Source organism: Zonotrichia leucophrys, chromosome 8 (genome assembly GCF_028769735.1).
Source record: "Zonotrichia leucophrys gambelii isolate GWCS_2022_RI chromosome 8, RI_Zleu_2.0, whole genome shotgun sequence".
NCBI classification, from domain to species: Eukaryota; Metazoa; Chordata; class Aves; order Passeriformes; family Passerellidae; genus Zonotrichia; species Zonotrichia leucophrys.
Window position 1 is genome coordinate 9,105,086 of NC_088178.1, and position 16,043 is coordinate 9,121,128.

Genomic DNA, 16,043 nt, shown 5'->3' on the forward strand with positions numbered 1-16,043 from the left:
AGGTGGACTCTGCTCCTCCCTGCAGATGGAAGTAGGTTGTGAAGAGGGAGCTGGAAATCCTAATCTAAGAAGTGGGAGCTCAGGAATAAGGCACAGGTCAGCAGTGAGGGTGGGAGAGCAGACTTGCATTCTGAGGCACAAGCCAGGAAGTTAAAGAGGAGCAGATTGCCTCAACCCTGGATTATTTTGGCTCCTGGCAGGGGAATTGTTGTGAAGGCTGAGCTGGAAATTAAAAAAAACTGAAGACTGTGCCAGATTTAAAAACAGTGTAATACCCCTGAGCCCTTTAAAGCTCATCTTTTACAGATCCAAGAATCATCCAGAGAGTGGGGAAGGAGGGGAGGATGGCAGCTTTGTTTCTTCTGTTGGTGGCTGTGTCTTGGTAGAAGAGTTGTTATTTTTTATTTTATTTTTTCCCCATCTCTTTATTTCCTATTTCCCTCTTAATTATGGCCTAATGTCAGAATTCAGCCTAGAAAAATGGTTTGTGTCAGCTGTTAACTTAGGCTGCAGAGGAGACTGACTTTCTGATTTGTCGTCACTAGCAGATGCCACTTCTTAAATTGATTTCTTCTGCAGTTTCTGATGCAGGTTTTCTTGAAATTTCTTTCAAAGTTGTATCTTTTTATGATTCCATAAACCTTTGGTGCACGTAACCTAGTAAATTACAAACATATGTGTAGCAATTTATACTTGTTTACAGGCTTTATAAAAATTTCAGTAGCAAACTAGATTCAGGCTTTCAGAGATAAAGAAATGTACTAAAATTTTAATTAGCTACAGCTTCTAACTGCTAATTATGAATAATACTGATTTAATTAGAATCTTTACTGATGGTCCATTTGAAACAAATGAAAAAACTGCACTGGACAGGGTTTTTTCATGTTCTTAACTCTTTCTATACAGCTTTATCAATAATTTACTATTGTCATGCCTATATCTTTTTGGAAATGGAAAACATTTCTTACAAAAGGGCAGAGGAAGTGGAGGCATTGTTGATTTGATACATACTTGACAAAATGTCTTGTTTTCAGAAGACTTTATATTTGAAAGGGGAATATGGTTCAACAAAGACTTCCTACTCCTTTCCCTACAACTCTGTTAGGGTTTTCTTGCTGCTGTTGTTTAATGGCTGAATTCCAGGCCTTATGCTCTTTGGTGAAATGGCAGTTCTAAGACCAGCTCATGGATATGTGTTTTTTTCTTTGTTAGCCATTCAGTGGATGTAAAGAGAAGTATTTTCATATTTCAGTTACAAAAAGAATCACTTGATCTCTCTGTTGTTGCAGTGCTGTAAGGCTGCAGTGTGCTGTCCAGGCAGGCACTGCCACCAGCATGGGCCTCCCTTCATGCAGGGCAAAGGAGCAGATCTGCAATCTTCTGAAAAGGCTCAAATGCAGAGAATCATCTGCATGGAATTCTGGTCTTCTGTGTTTTGGCAACTTCTGTCATTTCTGTGATACTGCTGTCCCCAGCACAGACTATGCTATGTGAGGGGTTTGACTAGAAACTCACACAGGTTGTGGAGGGTAAAATACCTTGTGAAAATGTGTGCAGATACTCTCCTCTGCCATGTGTGTCTCTAATGCAGTAGGGGGTGTGCTGAGGTGCTGGTTTGCAGCACCATTCTGTGAATAGAATAAACTCCACTTAAATACCCAGCCATACTCAGAACCTGCACCCTCAGTGTACAGTAATGCTGGCAGGGGAATCTGCAGCTGAGTCATTGCAGTCATCAAGGAAGCTGTGTTAAAATAGCTCTTGTAGTTCATGTACAGAAACATGAGCTCTCTTACAGTAGTTTGAAAGCTGAAGAGCAATGATTGTGTTATTATAAAATAACTCAAGATATTTATAGATTGACTTATGTAGAAGGACTGTTTGCACATTGTGGGCTAGGTTGCAGAGTTACTTTGGATAAGTGCAGTATTTTGACTTAGACATCTCCTATAGCTATATTAAATAAGTACAAAACCCTGAACATTATAGAAGCAGTAGGGTTGGAAAGGACCTCCAAGCTTCTTGTTTGTGATGTGGTTTGTCTGTCTTCAGCATCCACATTCATCTTGTTAAGCATGTTGTATTGAACTCTATATTAAAAAGTTGCTGTGGTCTTACGGACACTGAGTCATTCGTAAACCATGTGTTTTGGTTACTGAAATTTGGTCTCTTTAGCCCCCTTCCTGTATTCTGATAGCTATGTATGCCAATGCATGGAATGTCAGTAATGATTATGTGGCCATTTGTAAAACTGTGGTCTGTTAAACCTGTCCTGAATGAACCACTGCATTGTTTTGTACAAGTATATTTAACATTTACCAGGCAGAGTTTTCTCTCAGCCTAAAAATGCTTGATAGTTTTTAGAGCTAGTAACTATTTCAGAACTTAACTGTACTTCATTCCACTCCTTGATGCACTTGTTTAACTTTACTCAGATGCATTGTGAGTTATATGTTTATCCAGGTAATAAGATGGACTGTTGATATCATAATTCCTTTTTCTGTATTAGGTTCTTTGCCTCTGATCCTTCAGATCAGCTCCCTGCTCTGTATTAACCCCAATTCCATTATGTCTATTCCCTCTGCCGGTAACAGGAAGCTTGCATAAGGAATTAACACTTTCTGGATCTGCAGCATTTTTAGAGGGAGGGAGCTCCAGAGCAGCAGCAGATTCTGAGAAGACACTGTATGTGACTCAGACCACTTTCAAGGAGTTTACTGTTCAGACTTGCAGGATATCACAGGTCTGCAAATGCAGCAAGCAAAACACTGAAGTTACTTATTTTGTTCTTAAAAATGTAGGCACCTCAATGGTTTAGCTCATTTTCTTACTATCCCACTTCGATGTCTTCAGATGAGTAAAGGAAGTGAGGAAGTTGCATATCTCTATACTACTGGGATGCTGTATTTCACTTAACAGTAAAAAAAGATCCAGGAAGCAAATTAAACGTAGAATCACACTGGTAGTTGCTTACCAGCAGCACAGCTATGTCCTGAGAGTGCTCACTGTGTTAAAAGGATCATTGCAATGCTTTCAGTAGTTCCTGAATGTCAGAATAATGAATCTTTAGTGTCATGTTCTGTTAAAATCAGTTTACAAGTAGTAATGATGTCTGAATCTTCAGGTTGTTTGTGTGATTCCATGAGTAACAGAACTAATTTCGATTCCTCTCACTAGTTGGCCGTGGGGGGCTGCATGTTGCATTGCAGTGGAGGTGTTACACTAGGCTAAACGCTGTAAAATGGGAACATTTGTTCTTGCTTTTCACTATCATCAATCTTTCACGGTCATATCAGACCCCTAATGTATCAGCAGGCTTCCCAGAGCTACTGGTTAAAATTACCTTTGCTTTTGGTAGACTATGAACCTTCAAACCTCAGTGTTTTCAGCTGCCCCCTGTGGATTCTGTGAAGCCTCTTTCTGGCACATTACTCACTGCCAGCCACTTGTGTGATACCTCAGAGCAGCAGAGGCACTGCTGCTGCAGCCACTGAAGAAACACATCACTGTTAAACTTATTTCCGATGCATTCTGCCAACAAAACACCAGAATATACTAAACTAGTGCTTTAATTAATGGATACAAAATGCAGCTGAAATTTTGCAGGCATCCAAGCTCACAAGTCCTTGGGGTATTAAAAAAAATTCAAGAGGCAAATAAAATAGTAAGATAATAAAAGTATGAAACCTGTATAATTTCAAACGCTCAGTTGCAGTTCTAATCTTAAGATATGTGTTATTAAGTGCCCATTAAAATACTGATGGTGATACATTAGAAAACTAGATATATCCAGAGTTGCTTCTGGATATTTTGGTAGTTATTTTGGCATTGTGGTCTACCCATCTGCTTGCCTATATTGTTTCACAGGGAAAAGACCATTCTTAATTGTGGGTGGATGCAAACATCCTGTGAGAGTAAATGTCTCCCACAGAACTCTCTGGAGTTGTCTTTTCCCAGCCTTTCTGCTTTTAAGCTGTTACCATTGTAAGTCAGTTCAGAGGTGCACTGAGTGCTCAGCCCAGTGCTGAGGGAGGGGCTCTGGCACTCTCAGCTTTTCCAGAGCAGGAAATCTCCCCCAGCATCTTTAGGGGACCAGATTCTTTGGAGGATACCATGTGAGGATCTTGATCTTTGCCAGTCTGTTACAGAAGCAGTTTATATGGGTTTTCAATGCTGTTTGCCAAGAAGCAGATCAGGTGAAATGATGGGTTACCAGCAGCAGTGGCCTGACCTGAGATAGGGAAAACCTGAACCACCTATCTGAGCTGGGCCCTTCAAGTAGGAAAGTCATTCTCCCTCATCCTTACTTCCTCATGATACAGTTTGACATGCAGCATTTCTTGAAGGCAAGGCACATTGTCAAAACAAAATCCTTAACTTTTGGAAATTATTAGAGTAAAATTATCCGTCTGATTACTTAAATCTATTTAACCTGATTATTCAGATGTAGAAGTACTTATATGTTCACTGTATCTATGTCTTCAGTATTCATACAGAGATCAATTCTGAATTAGCCTCATATATTGGGAAGAGCAGAAGTGAAACCAGATCCTTGTGTTACAATAATATGTGAAGTTCATATGACAAAGAACAAAAATGAAAAATTACTGATTTTAATCAGTGATAGTGTTGCAAGATGTTTAGTTTCAAAATCAAATCAACTTGAATTGACAGAAATCAGCTGGTTTTCATCATCAGGATTCAGTGCTTAAGAAAATATTCAAACAAAATCAAAATAAAAATCTGTATAGATCTGTGCCTTTTTGTGCTGTTAGGCAGTCATTTTGGGGGATACAGGGAGAAAGTTCAGAAACAATGCACTAAAATTGCCATTACCATTATTTTCCATAACTACTTATTGCTCTGTCATACATGAAACCATCACTCAGCTATTTCCTTGTAATAACATTTTTTACAGACCTAAAACATCTCTCAGTATTTCTCTGTTCCAAGTAACTTGTGACACAGATGGGTAGGGTTTGATTAAAATCAAGGGGAGAGATGTTCATAACATAAATTTACTCTGGGACAGTCCTCATAAATGCTGCTTTTCAAGAGCAGACATTTCCAGAGCCGACAGCTCTGAGGCAGGATTAAGCTGGGACAGGCACAGGTCTGCAAAGCCCTTGTGGAATTTGGTGCTCCAGCTGATGCCTGAGTTGCCCTTAGGAACCTCAGCTTTTGCTGGGCTCGCTGGTTTTCCTGCCCTCATCTCTGAAGGGCCTGAATCTCAGACTCAGCTTTAAATTCAGCTATTCAAAGTGCCTGTGTTTTTTAATTTCAAAACCAGCCTTTTCAGATTTATATATTCTCAAAGGAAGTACAGAACTCGTGAAACAAAAGATTCAGCCCATGGCAGAGAATTTCTAGAGTTGTTTCTAGCCACAGTGCTAAGAGTTTGGAAAAGCAGCAGAGATGTGTGTAGTACTTGCCCTTGCTTCTCTTCAGGAGAAACGAATTACTTATAAGATTCCTTAAAAGCAAAATTTGTAAGTGTTCTACAACTGCATAGCTCTGGTAATGAGCAGTGAAAATAAAGCGCATTGGATGAAATAGATACTAATTTGTGTATTTTTGTCAAACTGAAGTGTTCTAAGTATGAGTTGAAGTTTTAAATGTAGCAAAATGAGAAAGATGAAAAATATTCTTCTACTGGGAAAACGGTAATTTAACTACTTCACAACAACAGAAATTTTCATTCAAAAATACTTGTGTTTTTTTTGCAGTTGGTACACCTTATTATATGTCTCCAGAGAGAATACATGAAAATGGTTACAACTTCAAGTCTGACATCTGGTCTCTAGGCTGTCTGCTGTATGAGGTAATACTGATATATACAGTGAACTTAATAATGCTCTTGTACTTCCCCCTTCCCCTGCCCTCCTCCCCTTACATAACTTAAGCATGTGAAATACTTTTATTTGTGTTTTACTTGAACTTGCCTTTAAATCTGCTCGCTACAAAGATTTTACAGCAATTTCTTGAAGACTGGCCATGACTGAAGGATTAGTAAATGAATAATAGCAAGCATATGAAAAATTGTTCTAGGTGTTTTCATGGCCCATGATGGTTACATGGTTATTTAATAAATGCATTGAGAAGTAGTAGGACTGATTTGAATATGTAAGTAGTACTTTCAAAAACTGCAATATAGATACTTCAATACAAATTTCTTATTTTTATAAAGACTTTAAATTTAAGTAAAATGATGAAAAAACTTTATTGTACTTACTGCTATTAACTTGGATGAATTCTCAGTTTAACAACTTCTGCTGCACACACATGTAATTTTTCTGTACTTCTCTTGTGATGGCTAAATTGCAATTGCTTAGTTTTTCTATTGGTACAGTTGAGATTGGTAGGTGATACATAATTTTAAATAATACTATATTTTGAGAAAATAAAGGTACAGGGCTCATTGAAATGGAGGCAAATGAAGGTGTGAAGAACAGGTAGACTTCTAAAACAAATACATCTTCCAAGTTCTTTACATGTAATTTCTTGATTAGAAGAAGTAACACTTGTGTTGAATGATGCTGGGGAAAAAATGGTTCCAGCAGTGGCAGTGAAGTCTCCCCAGTCATGTTCCAGGTAGAAATGAATCTACTCAAGTCATTTTTGTTTACCTACAAGCCACCTGCCTCAGTGGGTCAGCAGAACTCATTCAGCATACACTCAGCAGTATCAGCACCTCCTTGTTTATTTTAGGATTGTGTAGCAGACACTGGCAGCCTGTTGAGGTTGGATGTTGCTGCCAGGTGAATCATCTCCAGTAATATTTGTTTACTTTCTAGCACTGACATGTTGCCTTGAATATTAAAAGGAAAAATAGCTATACTGCAAGTCTGCAGTTTACAGATGTGTGTATAGCTGTTGCTTTAAATATTGGGGATCATTCAAGGAAGGAAGTCCATCTGCTAGCAAGTATTTACAAGTTTGAATCCTGAGCTAAAACTTAATCCTGGATTCCTCAATACTGACCATGGCAGCTGCCTTGAAATTCAGTTCTCTGCTTTGCACACTTGTGCAAGCCTTAAGGTAGCATAAAGGTAGATGAGCATTTTTCAGTATTACTATTTCTTTGCCTCTGGTTGGTTTACTTGAGGATTTTTTAAAATCTGGAAATAAATAAAACTTTGAATTACTGTTACATAAAACCCCCACAGTTCAAGGTTAATTTTTCTTTTATGTTATATGATATTAAATTGCTGGATATAAATCAATATTACTTTTCTAAAGAATTTTTTGAGCTTGCTGCCTTAATGCTGGTGGACTATATTAAACACTTATGTGACTATTACATTTTTCTTTGTTGTGGTGGACAATCCCAAAATACATAAATAAACTCAGTCCTATTGATTAACTCATCATCTTGAAATACCATTCTCCTTTGATTTTAGGTGTTTTACCAGGATGCTATTTAAGCCAATATGGGGTAGTGTTTGTTTTCCTTATTTCAAGAATAAAATAATTATTAGGACCCTTGTTGTTGATATACAGCTACAGTATTGGGCATTGTCTTCAGCTATAGCTTTTAATTTCTTTTAGAAGTGCATTTAGTTGATTCTGCAACATACCAGATATTTGTGGTGGGTTTTCTTGTTTTGTTTGGAAGTTTATCTTGAGAATTTATCTCCAATTTTGAAATTTCAGTTATAGCAAATTCGAAATATATGCTCAGCATTTTTCTCACTTAGTATTTTTTCTTAATTATTGGAAGGTGTTTACTTAAGGTTCTTCAAGACTTGTGTGAACTAATGAATGGTTTTTTTTCATCTGTGCACTTTTGTGCTGGGTGTCTTTCTATGATTTGTCTATTGCCTGCATCTTAGCATGTTTTATTATGTTGATTTCATGGTGATGTGTGTTCATATGTACTCTGGATTGTGTCCAGCTTAATTGGAGAAAAGCTGTGGCAAGTTTATCACATCTCAGTAAATGCCTAATTGCCACTAAACTCTTCAGTTACATTTTAATTTAGGTTTAAACTAACTTGTTTTTAAAAATTATTATTTCTCATGTGTGTAACAGTCTATTATTCAATGCTAACTGTGTGGCCAGTAATATTTTGCAGATGTTTTAAAGTCTGAATTTTTTAGAGCCCCAGGTATTTCTGAAACCTCAAAAACACTACCAGTGGAGTTTTAATTGATATGCAACAAAGTAGACTTTACTAATTAAAATCAAGATGCTGTGCTTTTGCTACATGGACCTTTACATGGAAAAGTAGGTCTTACACATTTCCTTTTATTGTTCATCGTAGCAATTGCATCCTTACAGGGTTGTAGGTTGGTGGCTTACAGTTCAAAAAAAAAAAAAAAAGAAAGGGAAAAAAAAAAGAGAGAGAGCGAGCTGCCACCAGCCCTGAAGACAGACAGTGGGCTTTCGTCCCTCAGACACCCCCAGAATACTAATCAGCAAAGTCAGACCCTGGAGGTCAGGGAGCAAGTCAATCATTCTAGCGATCGTCTCAGTGTGGAGGATCAAATTAGCCTGAAAAATTCAGCTGCTGGGAGGAGAGGGCGAGCAGCTGTCAGGGGCAGCAGCGAGATGCACTAATGAACCAGATGAATAGTGCAAAAGCTTGAAAATAAAAACAGGACAGTTGACATTTTTCATCTGTCAAAGCAGGAGATGCATGAAAATATAGTATTCCTGTTTTAACTCCTTAGGGGACATTCAGAATTTTTTTAACACTCGGCAGCATTCAAACAAAAGTACTTTTTAATGAACACCTAGAGTATGAAACTGAGTATCTGTGCATTTATTTAGAATTTCTACATGCATACAGACCCTGCAGTTGATTTTTCTTTTTTTCTTTTTTTTTTTCTTCTTTTCTTTTTTGGTCTTCAGCTTGCATTTTTAACATTCTTTTTAAGGTAAGAGACAATGTCGTGTAAATACAAAAATAAACATTATCTTAGTAATACGGATTGGGAGGAGTGTAGGATGGAGCTGCAGCATAATAATTGTTTTGGGAGCTTTAAAATTTTTTATTCTTAGTTGAAGGTAATATGAAAAAGTCCCGAACTATTTGAGAGCAAATTAGAGATAAAATAAATGGAAGGGAATTTTGGTAATTCTTTTCTTACATTTCCCCCAGTGATATTGATGCCTAGACATGAAAGAGTTAAACTTCTATCTGGAAGACCACAAGACAGATGAGAGCCATTTTCAGCTTGTCCTGTCCCTGCTGAAGCTCACTGAGTAGCACAGCATGGACTAGCTGTTTCACACACACTCTGCCTGTCTGGGGAATGTACACATTGTCCTTCCAAAATCAAACTTATTAGCACATGTAGAAAAGGGTGACTGACTTTGGGGCAGCTCTGCACTCAGAGCACCATTCGTGCTGCTGCAGATAAAAGATGTCTTAGGCTTTGAACAGAATGGAGAGATTTTAAATGAATTTTTAAATTTGTAATCCAGCTAGCCATAGCATTTGTTTCCATCTCAAATGTCAAGTTGTAACATTGTCAGGAAATAAAGGGTAGGTTTATTAATGCTGGTTTTAAGCTGATCAATTACAGAAGTGCTCCGCAACAGATTTTCTTAGTTTTGTATTGTAATTGTAGATTATTGCCATAGGTGCTGGTTCTGTGCTTCTGATGGAAGTTTGGGGATTTTTTTTTAAGGTATTTTTGAGTAACATCCTGAATTGTGAAGATTTTGGGTCTGAGATTCTGGAAGTATAGATGATAGCTTTTTCTTGCTTTCAAAACCCCCAGTTATATTGAAGTCAAGTGTCATGGCTGTGGAAGGTTACAAAATCTGCTATGATTATCTGGTGTTACCTACACAATGTATTGCTTTAGGTTAGATAATATTTCCCTGTAAGTTACGTGTTTTGTCTTACGAGGAAAAGCACAGGTTTGGATTTTTTTGGTGTCCCTTGTGGTGCAACGACCCTCCACTCTCAACAATATTGTAAACTACTGAATTTCCCCTCATAGTCTATTAATAAAACCCTAGCAGTGTGTAATTCAGATATTGCACTGTAAGGATTGTGACAGCTATGGTTGTACGACATAGAATAAGTACGTACAGTGGTTATAGGAATAGTTTTGGAACTTCTGTTATCATCACTGCAGGGCTCCCTCTAAGCAGAGCATTGAGAGTCATTAAGAATCACTTTTGATTTGTTACTGTTACAGATTTTATGACAAAACAGCTTTACTTAAAAACGCAAAAGAAAACTGTACATTTTCTTTAAACAGATGGCTGCACTGCAGAGTCCCTTTTATGGTGATAAAATGAACTTGTACTCTCTGTGCAAGAAGATAGAACAGTGTGACTACCCACCTCTCCCTTCAGATCACTATTCAGAGGAAGTAAGTAATTTTCCTTTTCATGGGCTAGATCCCCAGTTTATGTAAGCTGGCACGCTTCCAGGGAAGTAAATGAACTTGTGTGATTTTATGTTATTTGCAGATTATGCCTATAAGTGTTTGCTTGTTGAACTCACTCAAATGTTGCTGTCAAAACAAGTCTCTCATGATTTATATTTGATGGTATTAATGATGGAAACGTCACACTGTTAGATTCCTAATTTCATTGGGCCTCCTTGCAAGTATGACAAAATGCTTTCCCAGAATGCACAATGATATGTTCCACATGCCAGGATGGGATAGAGCCTTACATCTGTAGGGTGTTTTTCTAAAAACACAACTATGCACCTTTATGTTGCACAGTAAATTAGTGCACTGGCCCTGTTCCTCTAGGGGCCTGCATTAAAATAGATATAATGTAACTCTGTAGTAAAAACAAATTGTTCAGGTCCCATTTGTCTGCATTATAAAACTGCGATGTGCTGTTCAGTACAATTGAACAGCAGTTCTTTTGCAAGGAGTGGTTCTTGACAAGACTAAGAGTAAATTTCAGAGAAATACAGGCAGACATAATATAATTGAATTTGAACAATATACTCCTGCACATCTCAGCAGTATTTGTTTTAAGCTGAGAGCTAACAGTTCTTACTGTCATTAGTGTATTTAAGGGGGAGTACTTGCTTTTAAAAGCTCTAAAATGAAAAGAAACCAAACAAAATAAGTATTTTTCTTAGTGTAACAGAATGAAAAAATATAAATGCTTGCTTGTTAATGTTCTGAGATGCCAGTTTTGAAATACTTTCCCACTTTGAAAAGAACAGGGCAAACTGATAGAAGCTGTAAACCAAAGAACAGTTATTAGTAACCAATTCTAACTGAATTCAGACTACATGAATTAAAGATTACTTTGAAAACCCAAATAAACACAAGCACTGAAATACTTTTAATAAACATAAAGCATTATACATTTTATAGAGTAGGGGTTGGAATTCTGAACCTTAAATTTTCTTGCATTCACAGACAGTGATTGGACTATTAATAAAATATTACTGCTCAGTGTTTTGTTTTGTATTTATAGTGACAATTTTCCCCTTTTATGAAACCAACTGGACTTAAAAAGATAATTTGATGATGTTACGAAGGGTGAAATAATGATCTATTGTGTAATTTATACACTCTAGTTCTTTGTGGGTTTGCCGATTAGTCATTTTACCTTGGCCATTTTTAATTATTATTTATTGCAGACTCTAAATATGGCAGTTCATCTAACCAACTTCAGAACCGGAGGCCTGGAAATACAGTAGGGTGTGAACAATAATGCAAAATGATAGCGAGAATGTCAGGGGCCGTTCTTTGTTGTGTCATTCATGCTGTCTTCCTTTTTCCATGAAGCACATGAATATTTCACATATCTGCATCCTCATCCTCTATTCTTCTTGACTAATTTTCAGACTGTCTGAATTTGCATTTCACATGGTAGCTGATTAGGAGATGCCGAATGCAGCAGCGAAGCCTCAGCAGGCGGTTTCCATGGTGACCTTCAGCAGGATTTTAATGATGATACCACTAGTGGTTCGTTGAAGTTGGCCTGCCTGCAAGGCTACTTCGCTGCAGCTAAGTGTGAACTGGGAGATGTGGATTCCTAGCCAAGGGGCAAATATCAAAGTCTGGCCCAGATAGAAGGTCTTAGAGTTTGGGTGGGGAGAGAGGCTCCAGCTTTTCCCTACATCTGCATAGATTTTTTGTTTTGCAAACACATGCAAAGCACCACATGTTACTTTTTATTTATTTCAAAGCAGGTATGTACTTCTACACCTTGGATAAGGCAGTTATCTGCAAAATACATGCAAGTTATTCTTAATGAGAGAATCAGAGCTATTATAGGCATTAAGATAGGTAAGAAAACCTTGAAAGAACCATCAGTTATGGAAACTGTAATGGGAATATTTTTTATGTTCTGCTATGATGACTTGTGTCTTTGCTAAGGTATCTGGAACACATACATTTATTACCTATGGCACTATTAAATCATTTTTAGCTTGTGCTGGCATGAACTGTAAAAAAGAGAAACAAACAAGTGTGATCTGTCATATTAGAATACTGTGCTAAATGTTTCACCTCTACTGGAAATATAGATGTCAAACCTTTAACTAGGTGGGGAGGATACTCAATGAGCAGTAAAGCTCAAGGATCACTGAATATTAAAACCCACTTCAATTTTTATGAAAAATAATTTTCTGAAATTAAAACTTCACTGAGTGGATCTCTGCATCCTCTAATACAGAAGTGTAAACACTGTCATTATGACATATAAGACAAGTACTTTATCAATAAACTTTTTGTAAGTAGATTTTAGTGAATTTTAGGGTGTGACATTTTTTCTAAGTTTTGAAACCTCTGTAAGAGTAACGTGTTAGTAATTATGTCACATCTGTGTCATCAGAGGAGAGTGTGGCAGAAAGATGCACCTTTAGGTGGACAGATGGTTAATGTTTTTTAAACCTTTGATTAGAAATCCTAATAGTCTGAGATGCATTTTCACAAACTATTGCTTCAGTGGTAAATACAAACCAGGATTTTCAGATGCTTAATAACTTTGGATATCTCAATTTTTTAATATCCCTCAAAAACATCTGGTATTCAGAGTCAGTACTCAGCGTTTACTGAAAGCTGTGCTGCTTTTGGGAATTCAAAGCTGGGGCCCCCTTGCCACCTCCAATCAATACTCTTAAAGTCTTGTCAGCTAATATTAGTATCACATTGCTTTCATGATGAAGTTTTAAAATCTTCCCTTTGATTGAGGTGCATTTCTTCTAAAGTCCATTGCCAACCTCCTACCCAGATTTGAAAGCAGAAGGAGCCAGCAGGTCCACAATGGTAGTGTTAGCTGCCAGCAGGTCTTGAGAAAAGCACTCAGAAAAATGCTTTGAGAAGGTTTTATTCAGAGTAGGAATGGTGTTGTGTGTGGTTTCTTAATCCAAACTTCCCTATATGAAAATTTCTCTATTTCAGCTGGCTAACAACGCAAAGTACTTGCCTGTCATATTTCTGTCTTTCCCCACTCCTCCTGACTTGAGTGATAATTATTTATTTCATAGCTGAAAAACCTGCTAAAGTTAAAGAAAGTGTGTCCCACTGCTCCAGTGTCAGGCTAAGCTCCAGGCTAAAGCCAGTCACTGTGCTAAGTGCACAGAGGAGGTTAAGAACAATAAGCAGACAAAGAAGTTTGCAGCTTGGGGAGGCAACAGGAGGTCCCTCTGGCTCAGTCTGCTCTGCCTCTTGGCCAGTCTGTGCCAGGTAGTAAAAAATCACTTCTATCTCTAATGATAGTCTGATTTTAGACTGCCAGTGCTTCTTCCCATGACATTGGTGAGCTTTTCTGATACATTGGAAATTTTATTACTACTAGAGGGGCTGACAGATGGATTTCAGGTTTATTGAAATGGATATTCCTGTAGGAGTAAAGGATCAGTGCTATAACCAGTGCTATCCAGTGTCCCAGTTTCAGTCCTGAAAGCTGTGCTCCCATGTAATTTTTCATCCTGCATAGCAGAAGTAATTCACCTTCTTCCAAGGGTTTGCTGTTCACTTACAAGGCTCAAAAGAGCTCAAGGATTTTGAATTTACTCAGAAATCTGCACTATTGTTGTGCAGTGTCCCAGGCATGGTCAGCTCAGCATTCCTGTCTTACTAGTGAGATTCTGGACCTGCCAGGGGAAGAGGGGCATAGAGATACTGCAGTAATTGCAGTGACTGCCATTTAAAGAGGTCGGACAAGGCTTCTCAAGTGCTCAACAGGTAAATTTCTTGAAGATCTATTTCTGCTGCTCTACAAACAGTAAAGTATTGATAAACAGCTAGAAAAACCAAGAGAAAAACCACTCTGCTTCCCCTCTGATGCTGGCTTTGTGGGTTTTAACCCTTGAAGGTCCTTTATGAAAAGTGTTCACTGTATGCAGTTTTGTTGGAGAGATGGAAGTCTTCACAGAGAAAGAGAAACATTCAGGATTAGATGTATTTTGCAGATAAATTATACCTTTATTCTCTTCACAAAATGTTTGCTTATTTGACTCTAATTTCAGGCTTGATGGTGTTGGGTGTTCTTCAGTCTTTCCTGTTTTCTGTGCAGGCTGTCTGAGCTTAGCAAGCTGCTCATCTCTGCTTACCCTGTGCCTCCTGCTTACCCTGTGTCCCACCCACTTCTTCTGCAGGAGATTGTTTGGCTTGCATGTTGGTATTACATGCTGGCAATTATTATTTCTTACAGTAGCTAATGATTTCCAGCATTCTGTTCTTCAAATGTTTGGGAGTTATTGCAGGTTAATAGTTTTTATTGCCACTGGCATTGTATTTTATTTATTGACTGCCAGAAGCAATATGATGGCTTTTATAACTCCATTAGTCAGAATATGCTTAATGTATTTAAAATGTAAATAGCAAGTCTGTTACAGATCCTTTTTTTTAAATACATTTCTTTTCAATCCAGTAATCTGACCACTATCTTCAGAACTAGCTCATTTTTAAATATTAAGCTATTCTTGCTAAAGAATGGGATGTCTAATGACATAGATTTTATACTGTTGAATACAAAATTCTGTGCATTATGTACAGTTTATCTGCAAGGGCTAATGGACAAAGCTTTATAGAGTGGAAGGCAGTGCTTCTTCCTTAACTTCAGGAATTCCTATTCCTGTGCATTTAAATTAATCTTCAGAAAAGTGAAAGGAGTATAATTATAATTTAAAATCCTTCTTGTTCTTTTTCTAAAAAGCAGGAAGGAAACTCTCCAATGGCAGGTTAAAAGAGGCAGCCTATGTTACTTTTGAATAATGAGGGTGATGAGGTCACTTAGTGTTAGTTGCAATAATTACAGATTTTTTGCTATAATCCTACCTAGTAGTACTGGCTGGGATACCAAACTAAATTTGATATATTGTCATAGAAGACTGGATCACAGTGTGTTTGTTGGAGTCTCCTCCTCCCCCTCCCTCCCCAATGTTATAAGGAAGTCCAGGAGGATTTGGCAAAACTACTTAAAAGCATAAAGGAGAATCTTCAGAGTTGGTTAAAATGTTATTGCAAAGCACTGTGAACATTTTAGTATGAAATGTTCATACTGAACATCATACTAAATGCCACTATGAAAGAGGTTTGTTCCGCATTGCAAAATGCTTAGGAGATGCACACAATTTGAAATAGATGCCCTGTCACAAGGTTATCCATACAATATATTCAATTCTAATGTCATAAGTTTTTAGGCATATCGGTGGAGGGAGAAAAGCCTGCAAATGTCCTGACAGTTTGTGAAGGGAATGCAAAGTATGGAGGTGCTGTGGAAGCTCTTTTGGGTTGCCTATGCTCAGTATGTCTGTTAAAAATACCCAAAAGGTTATGGTGCTTCTGGAAACATGGGATTTTCTGGTCATAGTGATTTGTTTATTCCCAGATAATAGATATTTGTTTAGATATTTGTTTATTCCCACAGGCTTTTGTGGATATTTGTTAATTCTGTGCTTCTTTATGTAAAGAACACTATAAACAATCTAATCCTAAGGATGCATATCAGGATGTGGCCCAAAGCTTATTTATTGCAGTATCATGTCATCAGCAGGGGACAAGTGGAGTAACAGGACCAGCATAATATGGTACTTGCCCAAAATACTTTCTCAGCTTCCAGTTTTATGTTCAGATATTTCCTCAAGAGTGGAGTCCTTG

General features: G+C 37.6%; 1 protein-coding gene across 3 annotated transcripts in view; it reads left to right on the forward strand.

Moving 5' to 3' along the window:
• The window catches only part of NEK7 (NIMA related kinase 7), a 67,145-nt gene that overhangs the window by 43,375 nt on the left and 7,727 nt on the right, over positions 1-16,043 (forward strand). For 2 of the 3 annotated variants that reach the window (XM_064719676.1, XM_064719675.1), the window contains 2 exons: positions 5,727-5,821; positions 10,218-10,331. In XM_064719676.1, coding sequence (XP_064575746.1) covers positions 5,727-5,821; positions 10,218-10,331 — 209 coding nt within the window. Of the gene's footprint in view, positions 1-5,726; positions 5,822-8,853; positions 8,880-10,217; positions 10,332-16,043 lie in introns of all 3 variants that reach the window. The other variant, XR_010441186.1, reaches the window with a different exon arrangement.